This window comes from Nuphar pumila, chromosome 13 (assembly GCF_984573655.1).
Source record: "Nuphar pumila chromosome 13, dmNupPumi1.hap1.1, whole genome shotgun sequence".
Classification (NCBI taxonomy): domain Eukaryota; kingdom Viridiplantae; phylum Streptophyta; class Magnoliopsida; order Nymphaeales; family Nymphaeaceae; genus Nuphar; species Nuphar pumila.
The window spans coordinates 73,729,814-73,751,965 of record NC_143261.1 but is presented as its reverse complement, the minus strand read 5'-3'; the positions used below and the strand labels follow the sequence as shown (position 1 = coordinate 73,751,965).

The 22,152-nt window shown below is 38.3% G+C and overlaps 1 protein-coding gene across 2 annotated transcripts in view; it reads left to right on the top strand.

Annotated features, from left to right (window-relative positions):
• Positions 1–2,393: 2,393 nt before the first annotated feature.
• The window catches only part of LOC149818709 (protein-tyrosine-phosphatase IBR5-like), a 44,404-nt gene continuing 24,645 nt past the window's right edge, over positions 2,394–22,152 (top strand). The window contains exons 1-2 of one of the 2 annotated variants that reach the window (XM_089985499.1): positions 2,394–3,060; positions 4,239–4,338. In XM_089985499.1, the coding sequence (XP_089841625.1) occupies positions 2,824–3,060; positions 4,239–4,338 (337 nt within the window). In that variant the 5' untranslated portion in view covers positions 2,394–2,823. The remainder of the gene's footprint in view (positions 3,061–4,238; positions 4,339–22,152) is intronic. The other variant, XM_089985500.1, reaches the window with a different exon arrangement.

The following is a 22,152-nucleotide window of genomic DNA, read 5'->3' as shown; positions in this document are numbered from 1 at the left end:
ATATATTTTTTGGCCACCTAAACCAAAAATACAAAAAAATAAAAAAAGTAACATAGAAAGAGGAGTCTGTTATCTTTCTAACGCCACTAAAATCACAACGATCCAATGGGCAGTTGCGGAGATAAGACTCTAGAAAGGCAAACTAGTCGCTTGTTTCACCACACATAGAAAATACTGTAACCTGATTTTGAATTGGAAAGCTGAAATCCCTAGAGGTTTTTTTGGCTCTAGCTAAAACTAGACAAACTTAGATCTAAATCTCAGTTTTTTAACAAGCCAAAAATACAAGTTTTTTACAATGGGTCATTGAGATACAAATGAAAGAGAGGTATTTTCAGCAAGAAACAATCATTTTTATTGTTTATTACTGTTCATGCTTATTTTTAGAGGCTACAAAAACAAAATTTATAGACAAGCCAAACATATGAAACACAACCACGTTCATCTACTTTCCAATGAGCCTAAGAACGTCAAAAACAAACTTATAAAGAAAGAGATATGACTATTTCAATATGATAGAACAAAATACAAAAAATGGGATTATAGATCCGAGATGGATCCAATATTCGAAAAATATAAAAATAATGAAATTACTAACCTCGAACACCATTTTTTTAGAAACTTAGATCTTAGAGTTAAGTGAACGATCTCATCATGATCACCATTATATGGATCCCTCCTGAATTTTGAAAAAAAAACAAGGGGTTTTAAACTAAAAATATATATTTTTTTTAAAATGGACTCGAAACCGAATTTAGACTTTGAGAGAGTGTGGAAACTGTTATTCACAATAAAGTGCCTTTTCTCCTCCGATGAGCGAAGATTAGCCAAACCAGAAACCCTCGATCTTTGTTTTGGGAGCAGCGGCGTTGCAGAAATTCATACCTTGTATGTGAGACCTAAAAGATAACGAGTTTTATGGAGGGAGCCACCATAACTCGAGAAAAGACAACACAAATAATATAGGAATGTTGGGTCTATCAAAACTTAGAAAAATGCACAAAATAAATGAATTTTGAATAAAGAATAAAAATTGAATTTCACCTCAAACTTAGGTAACCCTTTCTACGGTTGATGAGCGCGAGGGAGTACAAGCGACATTTATGCTAGGTGCATATTCCAAAATGGGCTGAGACAAGGAATCTGGGTCTTAAGCTAGACTAAGCTAGGTCGACTAGGTTAGGCCTTGTAAAGACTTAAGCAGAGTAAGGACGTAAACATAAATGAACACTAAATACTGAAATAGGAGGGTTGTTTTTCTATTTATAGTTTTCTAGGCAGATCGAAATACATTTCTTGCGTATCCAGGATCCATCTACATGAATGACTCCTAAACGGGTTGTCTTTGAACGAAAGATTGTGATTGTATGTCTTATCTTAAGGAATCATTTTGGATGGATTATTAGGCTTATCCCCTAAACTTGAGAATCCATGATTAGTTATGCTGGTTTGGGCCAAGACACATTTTCTTAGGCGAAACAAGTCCAAAATAGTAGCTTTATAATAACTTTCAGCATTTTCATCATATTTTTCAAAATATAATTGATATTGACATGTTTTATATTTTATTTGACAGATAACACATCTATCTACAACTTTTGTTTTAATCTTAAAACCCAAAAATATAATTTAATAGGCTAAAAATCTGCTATAAGTGAGACTCAGTTGAAAATCATGGTCAGCCTTGAACAAACTTTACTATTTTGGCCATAAATCCCTCCTAGAGCATCCATTTCAACACAAATTTGTTTTTTTTAAGGTAATACATTATAGATTTTTTTAAATGTCAAAATTATCTTCTTGTAGTTCAAAATCACCTTGCAAGTTAATTTTGCAGTATTTTAAACTCAAAATGATCCGTTTGGAAAATTCAATCCACAATCCAATTTACTCATGATCCAAAATGGGTCAAAATGAGTCTAAATATGTAAATAAGATCTTTTGTAAGGTTTAGACAAGAATTACTTGAAGTGAATTGCCAACAAATTGCGCTTCTTACCTGTTATTGGCAACTAACTGTCATCAACAACAATGATGCACAATACTAATGCAATATTAAAAAAAATACAATAGTATATTATTACAATGATTTTCAACAAGAATGTTATTATAACGATATTATCATAGAGTCGTCTCCATAAAGATGGACGCCCAACAGATGATTTGGGTTTGGTTCAGATATCCAACCAAAAATTGGATTCATTGTCAGAGTCGGTAAGGCAAAGTGCATCACAACAATCGTATCTGAATTTGGTGTAAAAATTTGCATCTAAATCGGGATCCTGAATCCAATCATATACAGAAATCACATATAAAATGTGTATGTGGTTAGCTGTTTTAGTTAGTTAGATCTGGATTTGGTATTGGTTTTGCTCATCTTAAATCCAACCTGACTCCGAACGTGCATGATTAGGAGATATCCCATTAGGTCGGATCCAGTAAATGCCTGTATCCGAACCGAATCCGACCCGTTTACATCCCCGGGCTAGCCTCGTCTCCAAATAACTAGTCCGACTCCTTGCAACTCCCTCCAACACGGGTTGCCAAACAGAGCCTAATACTTATCACCGGAAGATAGATAAATTTAGATTTGGTGGAGTTGGGGATCGGAGGGAGGAATTGGATTTTCCGGCGTCTTGCGGAAGCCAGCCTTTGGCCTTGTCGTAAGGTCCCACCGATCGATCGTTGGCAATCGAAGTAAAATTCGCGTTCCCATTGTGTTGTGACATGATTAGGACGGGTAAGAGCAAGAGAGCAAGGCAAAGCATTGGTCGATCAAGGACTGGATCGTGAGCATCGCCCCTCCTTTTCGGGCTGCTTGCGATGAGGAAGAGGGAGAGGGAGAACCCCTGCGGTGTGTGCGGGCATTACCACAAGTATGAGGAGGGCGAGGTGTGCGGTGTCTGCGGCCACCGGATACCCGCGGGCTCCGAGCGATCGGCGCCGCAGACCAGCGCCTTCCCCAGCGAGATTATCCCTGAATTCCTCTACCTGGGCAGCTACGACAACGCCTCCAGGGCCGAGCTCTTGAAGACGCAGGGCATCTCCCGAGTCCTTAACGTATGCCCCTCTTCCCTCTTTTCCCTTTCTTAATTTTTGTTTTATCTTAAGAGGCCGTGCGTCCGTTTCCCGATTGAGTGCTTGCTTCGATAAAGTTTTCCTGCTTTCCCCTTTACCTTCCAGATTCTTTGTGTCAATTTTTGTGTTTTATTTTGTCGATCGAAAGTTTTGGTTGCTTGCGTTTGTGCTTTGGTTGGAAACTTGTGGTGGTTTTCCTTTTGGTCGTTTTGGCGTCATCTTGTTTTGATTGGTAGTATGCTTTTTCATATTGGGGTTTACACTTCTGTTATTGGAAGAATGTATGTAAATTTTTTTTTTTTATTCTTATGGTTGCTCGCATTTGAACCTTGCTGATATATAGAGGTAGTTCGATTGTTTTTTTTTGGATTTTTTTTGGACTTTTTCTTTCCCAGTCGAGGTGATTACTGAATTTGTGAACTGTGTGACTTGCAAGATGTGTTTCTCTGTTTTAGTGGCTCTATGCTTTCAGTCAAGCTCCCAGTCATCTTTCACCTTCCTGATTTAAGGGGCGTTACGATTGTTATGAAGAAAATCACATTCATTCATCTTTATGGGGTGTTTGAAAGACGCACCCCCTTGTCCAAAAGAGTAGGATAATTTAGCAAACAACTTTCTACCATAAATCAAATTCCCAACATATCCTGATTTTCTTGATAACTCAGTGAATCCAGACTCGTTGAAGTATTTTGGAGAATCCTAATCAAAATTCTTCCATCTGTGGACTACTCAAATTCTTTGGCCGTTGCTGTGCAGAGAATGGTTCATGGGCGTGATGTTCTATTTCTACTATTCAAGCAGCAATGCCTCTTTGTTGCTTTCATGCAAGTGCATCTGACGCATGTTGTTGTTATGACTGAGCTTTGATACCTGAATTGACTCTCTATGGATGTGGGGACAATTTATCTCTTTGAACTAAACTTTGACCACAAGAAATTTGTTTAAACCTTGACTGAAAGGACTAAGGCAAGTAAACTAAAAGGAAAAGTTGCAAATAACATCTAACTATGCTACTTATCAAGTCGTATCTTACACGGTTTTGTGTTAATGCTTAGCTAACTCTTGGATTTGTCATTTTTCTTGTTAATACATTTTGTAAATTTTTATGTGGTATGAAAAGTCTTCTCTGATTATTGTTGTATTATCTTGCAATTGCACAGACGGTGCCTGCATGTCAAAATCTGTATAAAAACTCTTTTACATATCAATGCCTCAAAGAGGAGGAAAAACTACCATTCGATGATGCTATTCAATTTATAGGTATGCCTTTTATTCTTTGCATGTCCTGCATGTATATTTGAGGTAGCTGGAATTCTGTGACGTGATTTGAATAGATGGCATTGAGAAGCACTCGTGCATTTTTCCTTGGCGTGTTGGTCTATTAGATGCTTCTATTTGGTTTTTTCTTATGCCGGTAAGAATAAAATATTTTGTTTTGTATGCATGTTTCTTCTAAATAATGTTTATAATGCATCGTCTGATGTTGTGAACCTCTGTTGAGCCTTTTTGGCACCATGTTATTCCTAATTAATTTTGTAGAAAGTATGTACGTGAAAGGTCTAAGACATAGATTTATCATATTGGTACCATATTTTAGTCAAGACAGGATAACCCCAGTTTGATCATAAAAAAATGAGAGAGTAGTAAAGTCCACCATTTGTCCTCACTACAATAAATACCACCAAAAGCATGACTTTGTTCATCACTTTCTGCAAGGGAGAGGGGGAAGGGGCCACATTGATGCAGACCCTATAAATCTCAAATTATCTAAAACCAAATAACCATTCATATCGAGTATTGGTAAATATTTTGGTAGTGGAAAGAAGACATCCATTTAACGATTAATCAGCAGAACCCATCTCTGCGGTGCATAATATAAGAATTTCTATTTTACTAAACCAAAAGCTTTTCCAGATCCACCTTCAAGATAAGAAGTTTCTTCTTGTGATTGATTGAGCACAGAAATTCATTCACAATAGCACCACGTTCTTGAATTTTTCACCCCTTCACAATGGCTATGTGATTATCGGAGATAAAATGTCAACAACTTGTCTTTTAGCTAAAATCTTTGTAGTGAGATATGTGCTACCAAGCAGGGAAATAGGTTTTAACTTGGCAGTATCTTCTGCACCATCTTAGGTATCAGGATTAAGGAAGATATATCCATTTCTTTTTTGAGGAAGTAAAAATCAATTGTATAGAATTGAATCAGAATGTGACGAGATGTCATATAATACAAACATTATAAGACAATCAGCCAACCAACCCTGTTCTCGATTGTCCGGTCCATGACAAATCAGCCTTAGGCCATTTAGTTCTGGCCAAATCCACTGTCTAGCTGTGCTTGAGTATGTATAGTAGCAGGATTACAAAATCTATTCTTGAAACGTTTTTTCTTTTTAACCAAACAAACCGCTAGGTCAACTGTAACCACCACTTCCAGATGAATTTCCTTCTCTTATTGCTAGAGGCTGTACTGGCCCAATGATAAGTTCCTTGTTACAGCAGGCCTTGTTGCATTGAAAAGTTATGTTCAGCAACACTAAGAAAAATAAGAACTGCATAAAATGGGCAGTACCATAGCAGATCAATGGTTGATTCTTCTGCTTTCCCACACATTATGCACCAGCTAGCTAGGAGAAGGCCTTTTCATTTAAGTTGGTTAGTGTGTTATCTTGTCCAAGGAGACAAGTCATGTAAATATCCTACCCGTTGGAGGCGACTTGTAATATCGCGTATTTTCACGCTTAGTCATTTTATGATTTTGTTGAAAATTTAGCTAAGTATAGAAGAAAAATCGTTTGATTCTCGATTTTAGGCCGATGCTTTGGAGTCTGGGCATGGCCCAAGTCTCATTGTCAAGGCCTAAACGAGCCACTCAAAACGTGAGAAAAAGTTTTATTTTCGACCTTTAAATTCAAGAAAAATACGAGCGAATTTCGGGTTATTTCCGAGTGAATTTCAAAAGCGAAATTCGAGTTATATATCGTTGGATGCGTCTCAAAATTCTGAGCGTAACGATATTTTATTTTCTTTGATTCAGGCTACGGTTGGCCCAAAAATCACATTTTTTTCAAAAATTGAGTAGTTTGTCGGTTCGGATCCGGATTTGAATTGGACCGGATTTGATGGATTTAATCCAAATTAATATGGATTTGAACTCTATCCAAGACTCATATTAATCTGAATTTGATCCAGCTCAAGACCCATTTGGATTTTTGAGATGGATTTGGATCTTAGATCTAGATCCAAATCCGAATCCATTCCTAATGATTTTTTCAATTTTAAATTCACCAGAAACCTTTAAATTGAAGTTAATTAATGTTAAGAAGCCTCCCAAGTTAACTTGGTAATTTTTGGAAGCTTCTGGAAATTTATTTATTTTTATATTAATTAATTAATTAATTCAATGTAATTTCAAGAATTTAATTTGATAATTGTTTAGGACTCCAAGTAGAGCCTTTAAACCCATATAAAATCACTTTAGAAGTGTTCTAGTTTAATAATATAATTTTTGAAGGCTTCTAGGTATTTATCTATTAATAAATAATAAATAAATACAACAACAACAACAACAACTACGCCTTCATCCCAAAACAATTGGGGTCAGCGATATGAACCAAAAAAGAAATTCATTTTGGGTCTTCCACATGAATCCTTTTCCTCCAATCATTTCTATCCAACGCCATGTCCTCGGTGAGGTTCAAAGCATTCATATCCTTTCCTATCATCTCCATCCAAGTCTTCCTAGGCCTACCCCGACCTCTTTTAACTAATATATTTTCCCATTTCTCCAACCTTCTAACTGGAGCATCATTAGGCCTTCGCCGAATATGTCCAAACCACCGTAAACGATTCTCTCGCATCTTATTTTCAATGGGTGCAACACCTACCTTCTTACGTATCTCTTCGTTCCGAATCTTATCTTTTATTGTATTTCCACACATCCATCTAAGCATCCGCATCTCAGCTACACTCATTTTTTGAATATGATGTCTCTTGGCAGCCCAACATTCCGTACCATATAGTAAAGCGGGTCTAATAGTCGTCCTATAAAACTTTCCCTTCAATCGCAATGGCATTCTACGATCGCACAGCACTCCAGTAGCACTTTTCCATTTCATCCACCCAACCTTTATCCTATGATTTACATCTCCATCAATTTCTCCATACTTTTGAATGATGGATCCCAAATATTTGAAATAATCATTCACCGGTATATCTTGCTCACCAAGCTTCACTACACTCCCATCACTACTTCGTTGCTTACTAAACCGACATTCCATATATTCAGTCTTACTCTTACTCAACTTAAAACCTCTAGCTTCCAATGTCTGTCTCCATAATTCTAACTTAGCATTAACCCCAGCTCTAGACTCATCAATCAAAACAATATCATCAGCAAACAACATACACCACGGTACATTTTCTTGAATTGATCTCGTAAGCTCATCCATCACTATCGCAAATAGGAAAGGGCTTAAAGCAGATCCTTGATGTAACCCAACCGTTATTGGAAAATCGGTTGTCACCCCTCCACAAGTGCGGACATTGGTTACTACTCCTTCATACATATCTTTAATTATACTAATGTACTTGAGAGAAACACCTTTCTTCATCATTGTCCACCAGAGAACGTCCCTAGGTACTCTATCGTATGCCTTCTCTAAATCAATAAAAACCATATGCAAATCTTTGTTCCTCTCTCTATATCTTTCAATAAGTTGTCTAAGAAGATGTATAGCTTCCATAGTTGATCTTCCAGGCATAAAACCAAATTGATTCTCCGATATCATGACAACCTTCCTCAACCTAGACTCAATCACCCTCTCCCAAAGTTTCATAGTATGACTCATGAGTTTTATACCACGATAGTTTGTGCAATCTTGTATATCACCCTTATTCTTATATAAAGGCACCAAAGTACTCTTCCTCCACTCATTAGGCATCTTATTTGTTCGCCAAATCAAGTTAAAAAGATTTGTCAACCATTCTAAACCTTTCTCTCCCAAGCATTTCCAAGCCTCGATAGGTATACCATCTGGGCCAACTGCCCTTCTTGATTTCATTTTCTTCAAAGCCTCTGCAATTTCTTTCTTTTGAATCTTGCGCATGAAGTCACGATTTATCTCATGAAAAGGAATGGAGAAGTCTCCAAGATCTTGAGCATGACTATCATTAAATAGCTTATCAAAATAATCTTTCCATCTCTCCTTAATCTCCTCATCTTTGACTAAAACCCTTTGCGTTTCATCTTTGATACATCTAACCATACCCAAATCCTTCGATTTCCTATCTCTCATCTTTGCAAGCCTATAAATATCCTTCTCGCCTTCTTTGGTATCCAACTTGTCATAAACCTCCTTATATACCTTAGCCCTCGCGTTTCGAACAACTTTTTTAGCTTCCTTCTTTGCTATCATATACTTCTCCAAATTCTCATTATCACGACTCTTACTTAGATTTCTATAACACTATCTTTTAACCTTAATAGCTAATTTGACATCCTCGTTCCACCATGATGTATCCTTACCTAGTGGTGCACCGCCTTTAGACTCACCCAATACCTCCTTAGCTACTTTTCTCATACCACCCGCTATCTTATTCCACATTGATTCTGAATCCTCCTCGAGACACCAATCAACTTCCTTAACTACCTGCTCTACAAACATTCCTTGTTTAGCTCCTTTCAGTGCCCACCACTTAATTCTAGGATCTATCCTATGTCTATCCCTTTTGCGGCATTGTCTAATTCTAAGATCTAAAATTAAGACTCTATGTTGTGTAGCTACACTTTCTCCTGGTATAACCTTACAATCGATGCAACAACCCCTATCTCTCTTTCTAAGTAGGAAAAAATCTATCTGACTCGTATTAACCTCACTTTTAAATGTTACTAGGTGAGACTCCCTCTTCCTAAACCAAGTTTTTGCTAAGATCATATCATAGGACAAACAAAAATCTAAAATCCTTTCTCCACTTTCATTTCTTTCTCCTATACCATAGCCTCCATGGATATTCTCAAATCCATCCTTACTAATGCCTACATGTCCATTAAGGTCACCGCCGATGAAAAGCTTTTCTCCATAAGATGTCTCTTGTACTACTCCATCTAAATCTTCCCAAAATTGATGCTTAATGGAATCATCTAAACCTACTTGAGGTGCATAAACACTAATAATATTAATAATATCCGTACCTAATACTAATTTAATAAGTAAAATTCTATCACCCTTCCTACGGACCTCAACTACATTATCTATAAACTGACGACTCATAACAATCCCTACTCCATTCCTATTCCTATTTATTCCTGTATACCAAATCTTATATCCCCAAGGTTCTATCACTTTAGCTTTCTCACCTACCCATTTGGTCTCTTGAAGACATAAAATATCAATCTTTCTCCTACACATAACATCTACTAACTCTACCAACTTACCAGTTAAAGACCCTATGTTCCAAGTGGCTAACCTAATTTTATGGTCTTGGACTAACTTCTTTACCCCCACCCGTCCAACAAAGTGAGGGAATCCTTGCCTATTTGACACCACACCCGGGCGCCGGTGTGACGCGTCGCTTCTGGGCGACGACCTAGCAACCCTTGCACATTTATCACTGCCTCCGGGCCTAGAGAGTACAGCGCGTCGCTCAGTAGGGAACGCCCCAACGAAATTCTCATATTGGTTCATTTTCATAGGATATGACAAAGTTTTTATGCTGGCTGTCACAGGCCTACCGCAACCCTCCTCCTTTATCCGGGCTTGGGACCGGCAGTGTATAACTACACAGGCGGAGTTTAATAAATAATAAATAAATAAATAATTAATTTTAATTAATTCTGAGATTTTTTTTTTGAATGTTTAGGACTCTTAGTAGAGCCCATAAACACACCTATAAGCATCTAAGAAGGTTTTAGAAAGCCTACTAAAATGAAACTTTGAAAAAGTTAACACTTCAGAGTTTCAAAATTTTCGGAACTCTAAGAGAGAAGAGAGTTTCAGCTGGGGCTGCACTCTCTTCTCCAACCCATCTAGAGCTCTATAAATAAGTCAAAAAAAAGGAGAAGAAAGAGAAAGAAGAGAAAAGAGAGAAAGAGAAAAGGAAAGGAAAAGAAGAAGAAGAAGAAGAAGAAGAAGAAGAAGAAGAAGAAGAAGAAGAAGAAGAAGAAGAAGGCTTCTTCTCCGATCATCCGTTGTTTCCACCATTATTTTCTTGTTCTTTTTCGATCTGCAATAAAGGTACGGGTTCCTCTCTTGTTTCGAATGAGAAAAGAGCATGGATTTGAATTTCATGCAAGATTTCAGTGAAACCCCATGTTAGGGTTCTAATGTTTTGAAAAAGAAAAGTGTGTTGTGATCGGCATATAGTTGTATCTTTTTATGCATATTTTCTTTTTATGATTATCCTTATGTTAAAACAGAAATTTTCCATTAGAATTGTATGTTTGATTTCATATGTCATGGCTAATGGTTGTGTAATGGGGTTATGTGGAAGTTAATTGTAAAATCAATATACCCATGCATAATTGCAAGATTGTTTGTTTACCTATGCTCACCAAAATGAAAATCTGCGTATGCATGACTGTGAATGGGTATTCATATGCATATATTTACATAAAGTCTGACTTGCATGAACAATGACCTTATGAATTTGTTATGCATGCATATCCGAAACTGAACGTGATTGGTTTCCTGCACATTTGAAGTTTTATATATATTTTTCCTTTTTGCAATGTTGTTGGGCTGACTGGCAGCCCAGCCGAATCATACTCGGCTGGCTTGTCAGGCCCTGGCAGACCTGCACAGGTTTGGTGTGTGCAGGGTGGTTGCAGTAATTTTAAAACCCCAGCCGACTGCCAGTCGGCTGGGTATGTATATATATGTTTGTGGGCCGGCTGGCCTGTCAGGCCTTGGCATTTCATTTCAGGCCCAACCATTTGTTGCCTGGGCATGGTATTTAAAAAGCAAACTGGAAAAAAAATTTGTATAAATATATTTAAACTTTGTTTTTTTTTTTCCAGTGGGCTGGTTGGCAGCCCAGCAGAACCAGTTTTGGCTGGGGCTGGGCCAGTTGCCTGTACAAAAAAAGGAAACACTGTTAAACAGAAATTTCATATTTTTTTCTGTTGCTTTACGTTAAGCAATTGGGGGCCCAACCGACCCACTGTCGGCTGGGCTATTTTGGCCAGGTCAGTCCTAGTCGACTGGGTTGGCTGGGCAGAGGGCTTGACCCAGCCGACTGAGTCGGCTGGGTGGGTCTGACAGTGTACCTGACCTAGCCGACTAGGTCGGCTGAGTCATTTGTTCACAAAAAATTTGTTTTAAAGAAAATAGCAATGAATGTCATTATTTCTGTGATTGATTGCCCAAACTTTTGACTAAATAACATGAAGGTCGTTACATCACCGAATCGTTTAGTTCATGCTTATTGCTTATACCTGTGAAGTTTGAATAGAATTCAGTCATGCCTGCAAATTTCCATGTTTGTTTCTTGTATTATACTAGCCTTATACATGCTAAAGAATGAAACCTTTTCACATGTTTAGACTTGATATATTATGTTGAATCAAAATAATATTGCAAAGCTGTATCTTATTGTTAAAATATATATATATATATATACTTATATATATATACATCCGTATATATATAAGTATATATATACATATATGTATATATATATATATATACTATTTCTCATTTAGATAAATACCCGATAGGGGTATTCTTGTAAAACCACATATGTATCTTTTTCCTTTTTATTTTTTCTCTTTTTCCCCTTTTCCTTTTTCTTTTTTCTTTATTTTTCCTTTTTTGTAATGACCACAAGGGGGCCCCACACTTGTAGTCGTTGGGGCTCCAACGGTCAGATTTCTGACCGTTGGGGCTCCCAACGACTACAAGGGAGCCCCCCTTGTGGTTCCTTTTAGTGCTTCCCTCCTCTATAAATAGAGGAGGTCTTCCCCTCTTAAATGTATGGGTTTTTACACCCTTCTCTTCCTTTCTTCAATAAATCCAACTTATGACTTTAAGTCATTTCCTATATTTGTGAGTTTTTGTGTGCACATTTGGTGTTTGTGTTCTTGGCTCTTGTAGTCACTCTTAAGGAGTGACTTTTGCTCTATTGGTGCTTCCGCCTCTTTTCATTACACTTATGTATGGGCATACATTAAAGTGGTGTGTTTGGCACGTGCACCATTGCATGATTGTTCACTTGTTTACTTTGAGAAAGCTTATGAATAGAAGTATGTAATTGTCATGGTTATGTGAACACATGCATATGAACATAATTGTTCATACATAGCTCTAAATTAGCATATGTGAATGGGCATTGTTGGCCTTAGCCCCAGCCGACTGGACACTTTTTCTGGGCTCGGTGTGGCCCCATTTGGGCAGAGTTTGAAAATATCATATAGGTAAAATAGGGAAAAGGTTTTAATGCATGTTATGCTTGTGTGAAAAATGTCCAAACTTCCGGGGTGATTTGTTCATGCATCGGATCCCCTTTGCGTGCTTACTTTATACATAAATATGGTCCAGTGTGTACATGTAAATGTTCAGCTGGTGGTCATTCTACGTGCTTATTTGAATCTGGAATAAAAATTCAGTTTGGTATGTTAAATTTCAGATTTGTTCATTATAAGAGATTTGGCTTTGTGCATGCTAAGAAAAAGATTTTCACATGCCTAGAATTGGTATATTATGCATTATCAAGATATTAATGCAAAGTTTCGTTTCTTATGCATGTGCAAACCTGAAAATTTATGTGTTTCGGCTTATGCATACTTGCATGAGTGTTCACATGTTTGATTTAAAATGATTCATGAATGAAAGCATGCATTTGACACGAATATGTGTATTGGATGAAAACATGCAATTAACATGATTATGTGAACACATGCGCATGCATATGAATATTATTATTTTATGTGCATCTCTAAATTGACATTTATGAGTGTGCATCGAAAGGCATGTGATATGAAAAGAATGCATTGGCATGTTCCTTAAGATTTTTGCATATGAATGCATAGATGATCAAGATGGGTCATCATAGACTGTGGAAGGCTTGAGCCGGTGTGCTCCTTACTTTAATTGTTTATGTATTGCAAAAATATCATTTGATATTGTGATTCTAATTGCACTGTTCTATTGATGCCACGGGTGGACCTTGAAGAGCTGCGCATGTGGATATGCGAGCTTATGTTATTAATTTTGTTAATATATATATATATATATACTTATATATATATACATCCGTATATATAAGTATATATATATATACATATATGTATATATATATTATTTCTCATTTAGATAAATACCCGATAGGGGTATTCTTGTAAAACCACAATGTATCTTTTTCTTTTTTCTTTTTTCTCTTTTTTCCCTTTTCCCTTTTTCTTTTTTCTTTATTTTTCCCTTTTTGTAAAGACCACAAGGGGGCCCCACACTTGTAGTCGTTGGGGCTCCAACGGTCAGATTTCTGACCGTTGGGGCTCCCAACGACTACAAGGGAGCCCCCCCTTGTGGTTCCTTTTAGTGCTTCCCTCCTCTATAAATAGAGGAGGTCTTCCCCTCTTAAGTGTATGGGTTTTTACACCCCTCTCTCTCTTTCTTCAATAAATCCAACTTATGACTTTAAGTCATTTCCTATATTTGTGAGGTTTTGTGTGTGCACATTTGGTGTTTGTGTTCTTGGCTCTTGTAGTCACTCTTAAAGAGTGACTTTTGCTCTATTGGTGCTTCCGCCTCTTTTCATTACATGGTATCAGAGCTCGGTTGGTGATTGGGCTTCTCTTTTGACATCTTGGAAAGCGTGCCTCCCAAAGTTTTTGAAGAAAGGAAGTATATTTGGTGCCGATGGAACGTGACTCTAAAGTGGAGCTCTCTTTCAAGCTAAATGGGTCCAACTATCTCATGTGGGCCTCCGCTATGGAAAATCATCTAAGAGGTAAGAAACTTTGGGGTTTTGTTATGGGAACTACTCCCGAACCCTCTCTTGTTCTTACCAAAATTGAAAATGAAATTGAAAAGGCTTTAGATGGCGATGAGCGCATCAAAGCCATTAATGAACATCAATCCAAAATCGAGGACTGGGAAAGCAACCATGCCAAAATCTTGGCATGGTTTATGAACAACGTAGATCTTAAAAATTGTGCCAATATTGCCAAGTTTAGAAGAGCCAATGAGGCTTGGTTTTTTCTTAAGGGTATGTATACCCAAAAAGATCTTGCTCGGCAATTCTTTTGCCAAGAAAAAATTCGTTCCACCAAACAAATGGATATGAGTGTCCGGGACTATTTTAGCTCACTAACTCCCCTTTGGGATGAGCTTGCCCTTCTTGAGCCCAAATGGGTTGCTCCACAAGACATTGAACTAAGAAGGGAACAAATTGAAAAGGAGCACTTTTTTCAATTCCTTCATGGACTTCGCCCGGAATTTGAACAGGTGAGGGCATCTCTTCTCCATAGAAGCAAAGCCCTACCTATTGAAGATGCTCTTGCCGAGGTATGTCAAGAAGAAACTCGACTTGGCTTGAGCATTAGGAATGATGAAGTTTTGGCCGTTAATAGGCCCGGATCAAATGTCAAAGCATATAGACCTCCCCACTTTAACAAAAATATCAATGGGCCTAGAAGGGGAATAATATGCCATTATTGTAATGAACCGGGTCACATTAGACCGACTTGTCCAAAACTCAAAGGAAAAGTTGCCGTGGTTGGGGAAACTTCTCTAAAGAATGAAGAAAGTACCAAAGAAGGAGATATCAAAGAAACTCTAAATCACATCTCCGAAGTTCTTCAACATCTTCTCAAGACTTCTCCTTCAACATCTGGGGCCGCCATTGCCTACTCTTCATCTCCTCCAGGTATGTGGATACTAGACTCCGGTGCTTCTTTTCATATGACATCTCATAAAAATTCTCTTTCAAATATTTTTTCCGAACCGATATCTTCTTGTGTTTCAACGGCCGATGGTACATCACTAAAAATTGAAAGTATTGGATCTCTTGATTTCAAAAACTTCTTTGTTCCTAAAGTTAGAATCGTTCCTAAAATAAATTTAAATCTTTTTTCCGTATCTCAAATCACCGATCATGGATGCCAAGTCTCTTTCTCACCTAAGGATTGCACCGTGCAGGATCTCCAGTCAGGGAAGCTGATTGGGCAAGGCCATAGAAGGGGTGACCTCTACTTTATGGATTTTTTGACTCTCCCATCTAAGGCATCATGCAATCTTGTAAAAGACAAAAGTATTGGAATATGGCATGAGAGACTTGGCCATCCAAATTTTGTAAAAATGTCTCTTTTTCCGTTTTTGAACAATACTTGTAAAGACAATCTCATGACTTGTAAAGATTGCATTTTTGGGAAATCTAAAGCTATTCCATTTCCACAAAGAAGTTACTTTACCACTCGGCCATTTGAACTTATTCATTTCGATGTGTGGGGACCTTCCCCTATTTTGTCTAAAGGAGGTTTTTCGTATTATGTGGTATTTATTGATGATTTCACTCGATTCACGTGGATTTACTTCCTAAGTCGCAAATCCGAAGTTTTCTCCTTTAAAGAATTTCATGCAATGGTCAAAAACCAATTTTTGGGAAATTTATCTATTCTTAGATCCGATTCGGGAGGCGAATATATGTCCAATGATTTTCAAAATTATTTAAAAGAAAATGGAATTTTCCACCAACGTTCTTGTCCCAACACTCCACAACAAAATGGATTTGCGGAAAGAAAGCATAGGCACATAATAGAGACTACAAGAACGTTATTAATCTCAAGAAACATTCCAAAATCCTTTTGGGCCGAAGCGGTTCTAACCTCTACATATCTTATCAATAGAACCCCTTCGTCCTCTTTAAAAAATCTTTCTCCATTTGAAAAACTTTACAATATGTCTCCCGATTACAAAAGACTAAGAATTTTTGGATGTAAATGTTTTGTTTTAACTCACAAGAATGATAAACTTTCCCCTAGGGCTATTGAATGTATTTTTTTGGGATATGGCGAAAAACAAAAAGGGTATAGATGTTTTGACATACTTAAAAATAAGCTTTATATCTCTAAAGATGTCACATTCCTTGAAGAGGAAAGTGGTTTTTCGCACCAACCGAATGAAAATATTGATTATTCATTCTTATTTGACTTATTGCCTAAAGAAAACATCATAGATGATCATATTTATTCTAATGAATCTCTTAGTGAAGATCTTGTTGAACATCCAAACGATGATCAAAACTTTGAAGAAAATGTTTCAAGACAAATTCAAGTCTACTCTAGAAGGAATGAAAGGAATCCTCCTTGTGCCCTTGAAAATTTTTCCCAAAATGAGTTCACCGAAGAGACTTCTCAAAGAAGATCAAATCGGATTTCCAAAATACCAAATAGATTTGTTTCCTATGATTCTTTTTCGCCTAACTTTCGAGCATGCCTTCTTGCTCTTCACTCTTTTCATGAACCATCTCATTACAATGATGCTAAGCAATATGCTCATTGGAATGAAGCTATGCAACTTGAACTTAATGCTCTTAAAAAGGCACAAACTTGGGAAATCATTGATCCTCCCAATGGCAAGAAACCCATCGGATGTAGATGGGTTTTTAAAGTAAAAACTAAGGGTGATGGTTCATTGGAAAGGTATAAGGCTAGGTTGGTAGCCAAAGGATATGCCCAAGAGTATGGGGTCGATTATGATGAAACCTTTGCCCCCGTTGCTCGAATGACTAGTGTTCGAGCTCTTATTGTTATAGCCACAGTTAAGAAATGGCTAATTTTTCAACTTGATGATAAAAATGCCTTTTTGAATGGTAATTTAAATGAAGAAGTGTATATGGAACCACCTCCAGGTATGGATTTAAATGGAAAAATTTTGAAATTAAAAAAGGCTTTATATGGTCTTAAGCAAGCACCTAAAGCTTGGTATGATAGGTTTAGTAACGTATTAATAAATTTAGGATTTTCTTCTTGTTATACTGACACTGCTCTTTTTGTGAAAAGAACAGGTGACTCCATTATTATGCTTCTGCTGTATGTTGATGATATGATCATCACTGGGAATGACAAAAAGGGAGTAAATGATGTTAAGTCTATGCTAAAAGATACCTTTGATATGTCTGACCTTGGTTATTTGCGATATTTTTTAGGTATTGAAGTGGCTTATTCCGAACGTGGATACATCTTATCTCAGATGAAGTTAGCTGCTGAAATTTGTACCAAATCAGGAATATCTGATGAAAAGAAAGTTGAGACTCCCGAAGTTATCAATGCAAAACTTAGACTTGAAGATGGTGTTCTTCTTGAAGATCCAACTCCCTACCGTCAATTAATTGGATCCCTCACTTATCTATCCATCAGCCGTCCTGACATAGCTCATGCGGTTCATGCAGCAAGCCAGTTCCAGCACGCACCTACCACGGTTCATATGACAGCCGTAATGAGAATTGTGCGATATATCAAAAACACCATCTCAAATGGACTCTTCTTATCCTCTTCCTCATCTCTTGAATTGACTGCTTTTACTGATGCTGACTGGGGAGGCAATCCCAATGATCGTATCTCAATTACGGGTCTTTGTATCTTTTTAGGTGAATCTCTCATCTCGTGGAGATGCAAGAAGCAGCAGAAAGTCTCCTTATCATCTACTGAAGCTGAGTATCGGGCTATGGCGATGACAACTATGGAAATCGTATGGCTCAAAAGTCTCCTTGCTGACATGGGCGTCCTCATTTCCACTCCTACCAAGCTCTGCTGTGATAACAAAAGTGCGATATACATTGCCAGCAATCACACCTTTTATGAACGGACAAAGCATATCGAGATGGATTGCCATTATGTTCGAGACGAATATCTCAGAGGGACTATCTCATTACCATATGTGACTTCAGAATATCAGTTGGCTGACTTCTTCACCAAAGCGCTTCCAACTCCACGATTTATGTTCCTCCTTAGCAAACTTTCGGTCTTCTCCCCGTAAAGTTTGAGGGGTCGTGTTAAAATATATATATATATATATACTTATATATATATACATCCGTATATATAAGTATATATATATACATATATGTATATATATATATTATTTCTCATTTAGATAAATACCCGATAGGGGTATTCTTGTAAAACCACAATGTATCTTTTTCTTTTTTATTTTTTCTCTTTTTTCCCTTTTTCCTTTTTCTTTTTTCTTTATTTTTCCCTTTTTGTAAAGACCACAAGGGGGCCCCACACTTGTAGTCGTTGGGGCTCCAACGGTCAGATTTCTGACCATTGGGGCTCCCAACGACTACAAGGGAGCCCCCCCTTGTGGTTCCTTTTAGTGCTTCCCTCCTCTATAAATAGAGGAGGTCTTCCCCTCTTAAGTGTATGGGTTTTTACACCCCTCTCTCTCTTTCTTCAATAAATCCAACTTATGACTTTAAGTCATTTCCTATATTTGTGAGGTTTTGTGTGTGCACATTTGGTGTTTGTGTTCTTGGCTCTTGTAGTCTTCCAGAGTTCGCATGACGATTCGACGTAGAGTAGTTCTTTGACTGGTCCTATGCCGTACATTTCTTCTTCGACTACCACACTGTAGCTGAGCACTGCCGTGTCTCTCTAGCATCCACCCGGTTGAGGGGTCTGGCACAGACATGGTGGGTTGAGCTGTAGAGGTCGAGGGAACGACATGTGCTAGGACACATACAGACATGAGAGGAGATGCAGAGGCTGATGCAGTTAAAGTTCGTGCCTTCAGACCACGTTGAGTGAGCCTACAAAGAGTACCTGACCCTGCGTCAAGGCACCCGAACTGTGGCAGAATACACTGCTGAGTTCCATCGTCTTTCTCTACGAGTGCAGATCGAGGAGACCCCCGCCAGCAGGTTAAGAGGTATATTTCTGGTCTTCGTCCTGCTATTTTTGACGACTTCAGTTGTATCACAGTCGAGTCATTAGATCAGGCAAGTAGTTATGCCATGAATGTGGATGAGAAATTGAAAAGGAGACAAGAACATAGGACATCCCGTAGTGATCAGTCCAGTCAACCCAAGTCGAGTTTCCCAACCAGGGGAGCGAGCTCCCCTAGGAAAGAAGACTCAAAGTCCACCCCTGGAGTCGACCCTAGCAAACCCGATCAGTCTGGACTTGCGTACCACACCCGATCCAAAGGTAAGCCCAGTGAGTCCACCGTTCATTGTTTTAGGTGTCAAGAGTTAGGTCATATTGCGTCCAAATATCCCACCATGAGTAAGAACACCCATCTAGTAGAGGGCATTGTTGAGTCTGCGTTCGATAGTGAGAGTGAGGGTGAGTCGCCTGTTGAGGGAGATGACGAGATGAAAGTCGTAGAGTTCGATGGCAGCATCGAAAATTTGTTAACCATCCGTCATGTTTTGACCACATCTCGAGAGTCGGCCCCGACAGAATGGTTGCGAAATAATATTTTTAGAACCCGGTGCAACTGTGAGGGACGTGCGTGTGATGTTATCGTTGATACCGGGGCGTGCGAGAATATGGTATCCGAGAGTGTCGTGTCCACTTTGAACCTAAAAACGGAAAAATTGTCCCAACCTTATAAGATGACATGGTTCAAGAAAGGGAACGAGGTACCTATTACCCTGCGTTGTCTAGTTCGGTTCTCCATGGGGGAGCATTACCACGATGAAGTGTGGTGTGATGTGGCCCCTATGAGTGCGTGTCACGTCCTTTTGGGACGTCTCTGACAGTTTGACCGTAAGACCATCCATGATGGCCATAGGAACACGTACACATTTGTCTTTAAGGGTCATAAGATAGTTCTTCTTCCCACCAAGGAGACCGGGTTTCCCCGACTCACGGGCCTATTTGACCGATCTTACCTCCTTGGGTTGCCCAAAAATTGACACCTTTCTCCTACATCTAATGTATCTGATCTAAATGCTTACTTCTTTTCAACCAGGGGAGAATGATGCAGGGCAGGACCCGACTGGGTCTCTACCACGTGACCCGGACTTGGCCCAGGAACCCGATCCACTTCAGATAATGGACGATCGAACCCAGGAGCTAGATCCGATCGCAGTTTAGGTGACTCGATGCAAAGAGGTGACACATACATACTCCAGACAAGCACAAATTCGATCACTTCAAGTCTTGCAGGATAAAGATTCAGGTCGCATCTCGGGTCCATGATTGGACCCGAGATTCGGGTCCAAACCACATCCTATTAATACCCTCTCCTAGGGTTTTGTGCGGAGGCAGAGATTGAAGACAACCACAACTTTTCTTTTCCTGTTTCTTATTTCTTTCCCGGTTATTCATTTCATTGGTTTTTTCCTTGTTAGGTTAAGGATTAATTGATTGTTTTACATTTCATTAAGTCGAGTTCTGTGTTAGATTGATTCCTATTAAAAATAAAAGAAAAATAAAGCAATCAGTTTACACCACCGAGTTCGGTGGCCTATTCTCTGTTCATTTCCTGTTCATCGCACACGCTGAGATCGTGGATCCTCAGAACCGACTCCAAGCACTCAAGAAATCCGGCACCTTCACTGCATCAGCTTCACACAGGAGCAAGGACAAAACTATGATGAGACCTTCAGTCCGGTTGTAAAAATGGACACTATCCGAATTATACTATCATTGGCTATTGAGCACTAGTAGACTCTCAATCAACTGGATGTGAAAAATGCATTTCTACATGAAAATCTGAAAGAGGAAGTGTACATGAAGCAACCCATTGGATATGCAGAAGGAAACTCCAAAGAATACGTGCAGGTTAAAGAGAGCTATATATGGTTTGAAGCAGACGTCTCGATCTTGGTTTGACAGTTTTTCTCTTGAAGTTGAGAAATATGACTTTAGTTGATCTCTTTTTGATCATTCCTTTTTCATATTCAAATGCAAAGATATAGTTATTCTGTTATTGATATATGTAGATGACATTATCTTTACAGGTAACTCTAATGAAAATATTGAGCAGGTCAAAGAGCTCCTGAACCATAGATTTACGATGAAAGATCTCGGTAAACCGCAATATTTTCTTGGAGTTGAAGTTGACAGGACTACTGAATGCATGACATTTACCCAACATAAGTATGCCATTGATGTTTTCAGCAAGGCAGATATGAAAGATTGCAAGTCTCTATGCACACCCAATGTACTCCATCAAAAACTCAGTTCCCAAGATGGAGAATTGTACGAGGACCCTACAGGATATTGTAGGATAGTAGGGATGCTTCAATATCTCACCTTCACTCTTCTTGATATTGTCTACTCAGTTAATCAGGTATCTCAGTTCATGCATGAACCACATATTGGGCATATGGAAGTTAAACGCATTTTTCGATATTTGAAGGGAACTATTAGAGATGGTCTTCTGTACAGAAAGAGTATGAATGGGCATCACATGTACAAAGTCCTTGCTTACACAGATGCAGACTGGTCCGGAGATCCTGATGAGCGCAGGTCGGTCTCAGGATACTGTGTTTTCATTGGTCTAAATCTTGTCTCCTGCAGCTGTAGGAAACAAAAGGTTATTGCTAGGTCGAGCACATAAGCTGAATATAGATCAATAGCAGCTGCCACAGCTGAAGTAACATGGATCAGACACCTGTTGACAGAAGTAGGAGAATTGATATCTCAATGTCTTCTCTTATGTGACAATCAAAGTGCCATTAATATGTCGTTTAATCTCATCTACAATAGCCGTGCCATGCATATTGAAATTGATCAACATTTTGTAAGACAGAAGGTTGAAGAGAAGGAAATTGAACCTGAATTCGTTCGAACTACTGATCAAGTTGTTGACTTGTTTACAAAAGGGTTCATCAAGGACAAATTTTGGATGTTAAAAGGCAAGTTGTTCATGGTTCAAAACCATGTACAACTTGAGGGAGGATGAAAAGAAGTCGTCATTCATATATGGGTTTGGATTTGAGATCCAGACCCAACTCAAGTTTATTTAGTCACATGTTCATTAATGGTTCATTTGTAATTTAACGTGTTGTGTAAAGGGTATTTTAGTACCCTAATGTTTGTATCAGCTAATACTTAATGATAAGCCTCGTACACAGATCCCTAATTGAGGTTTATGCTGCAGCCACGTTCTCTCT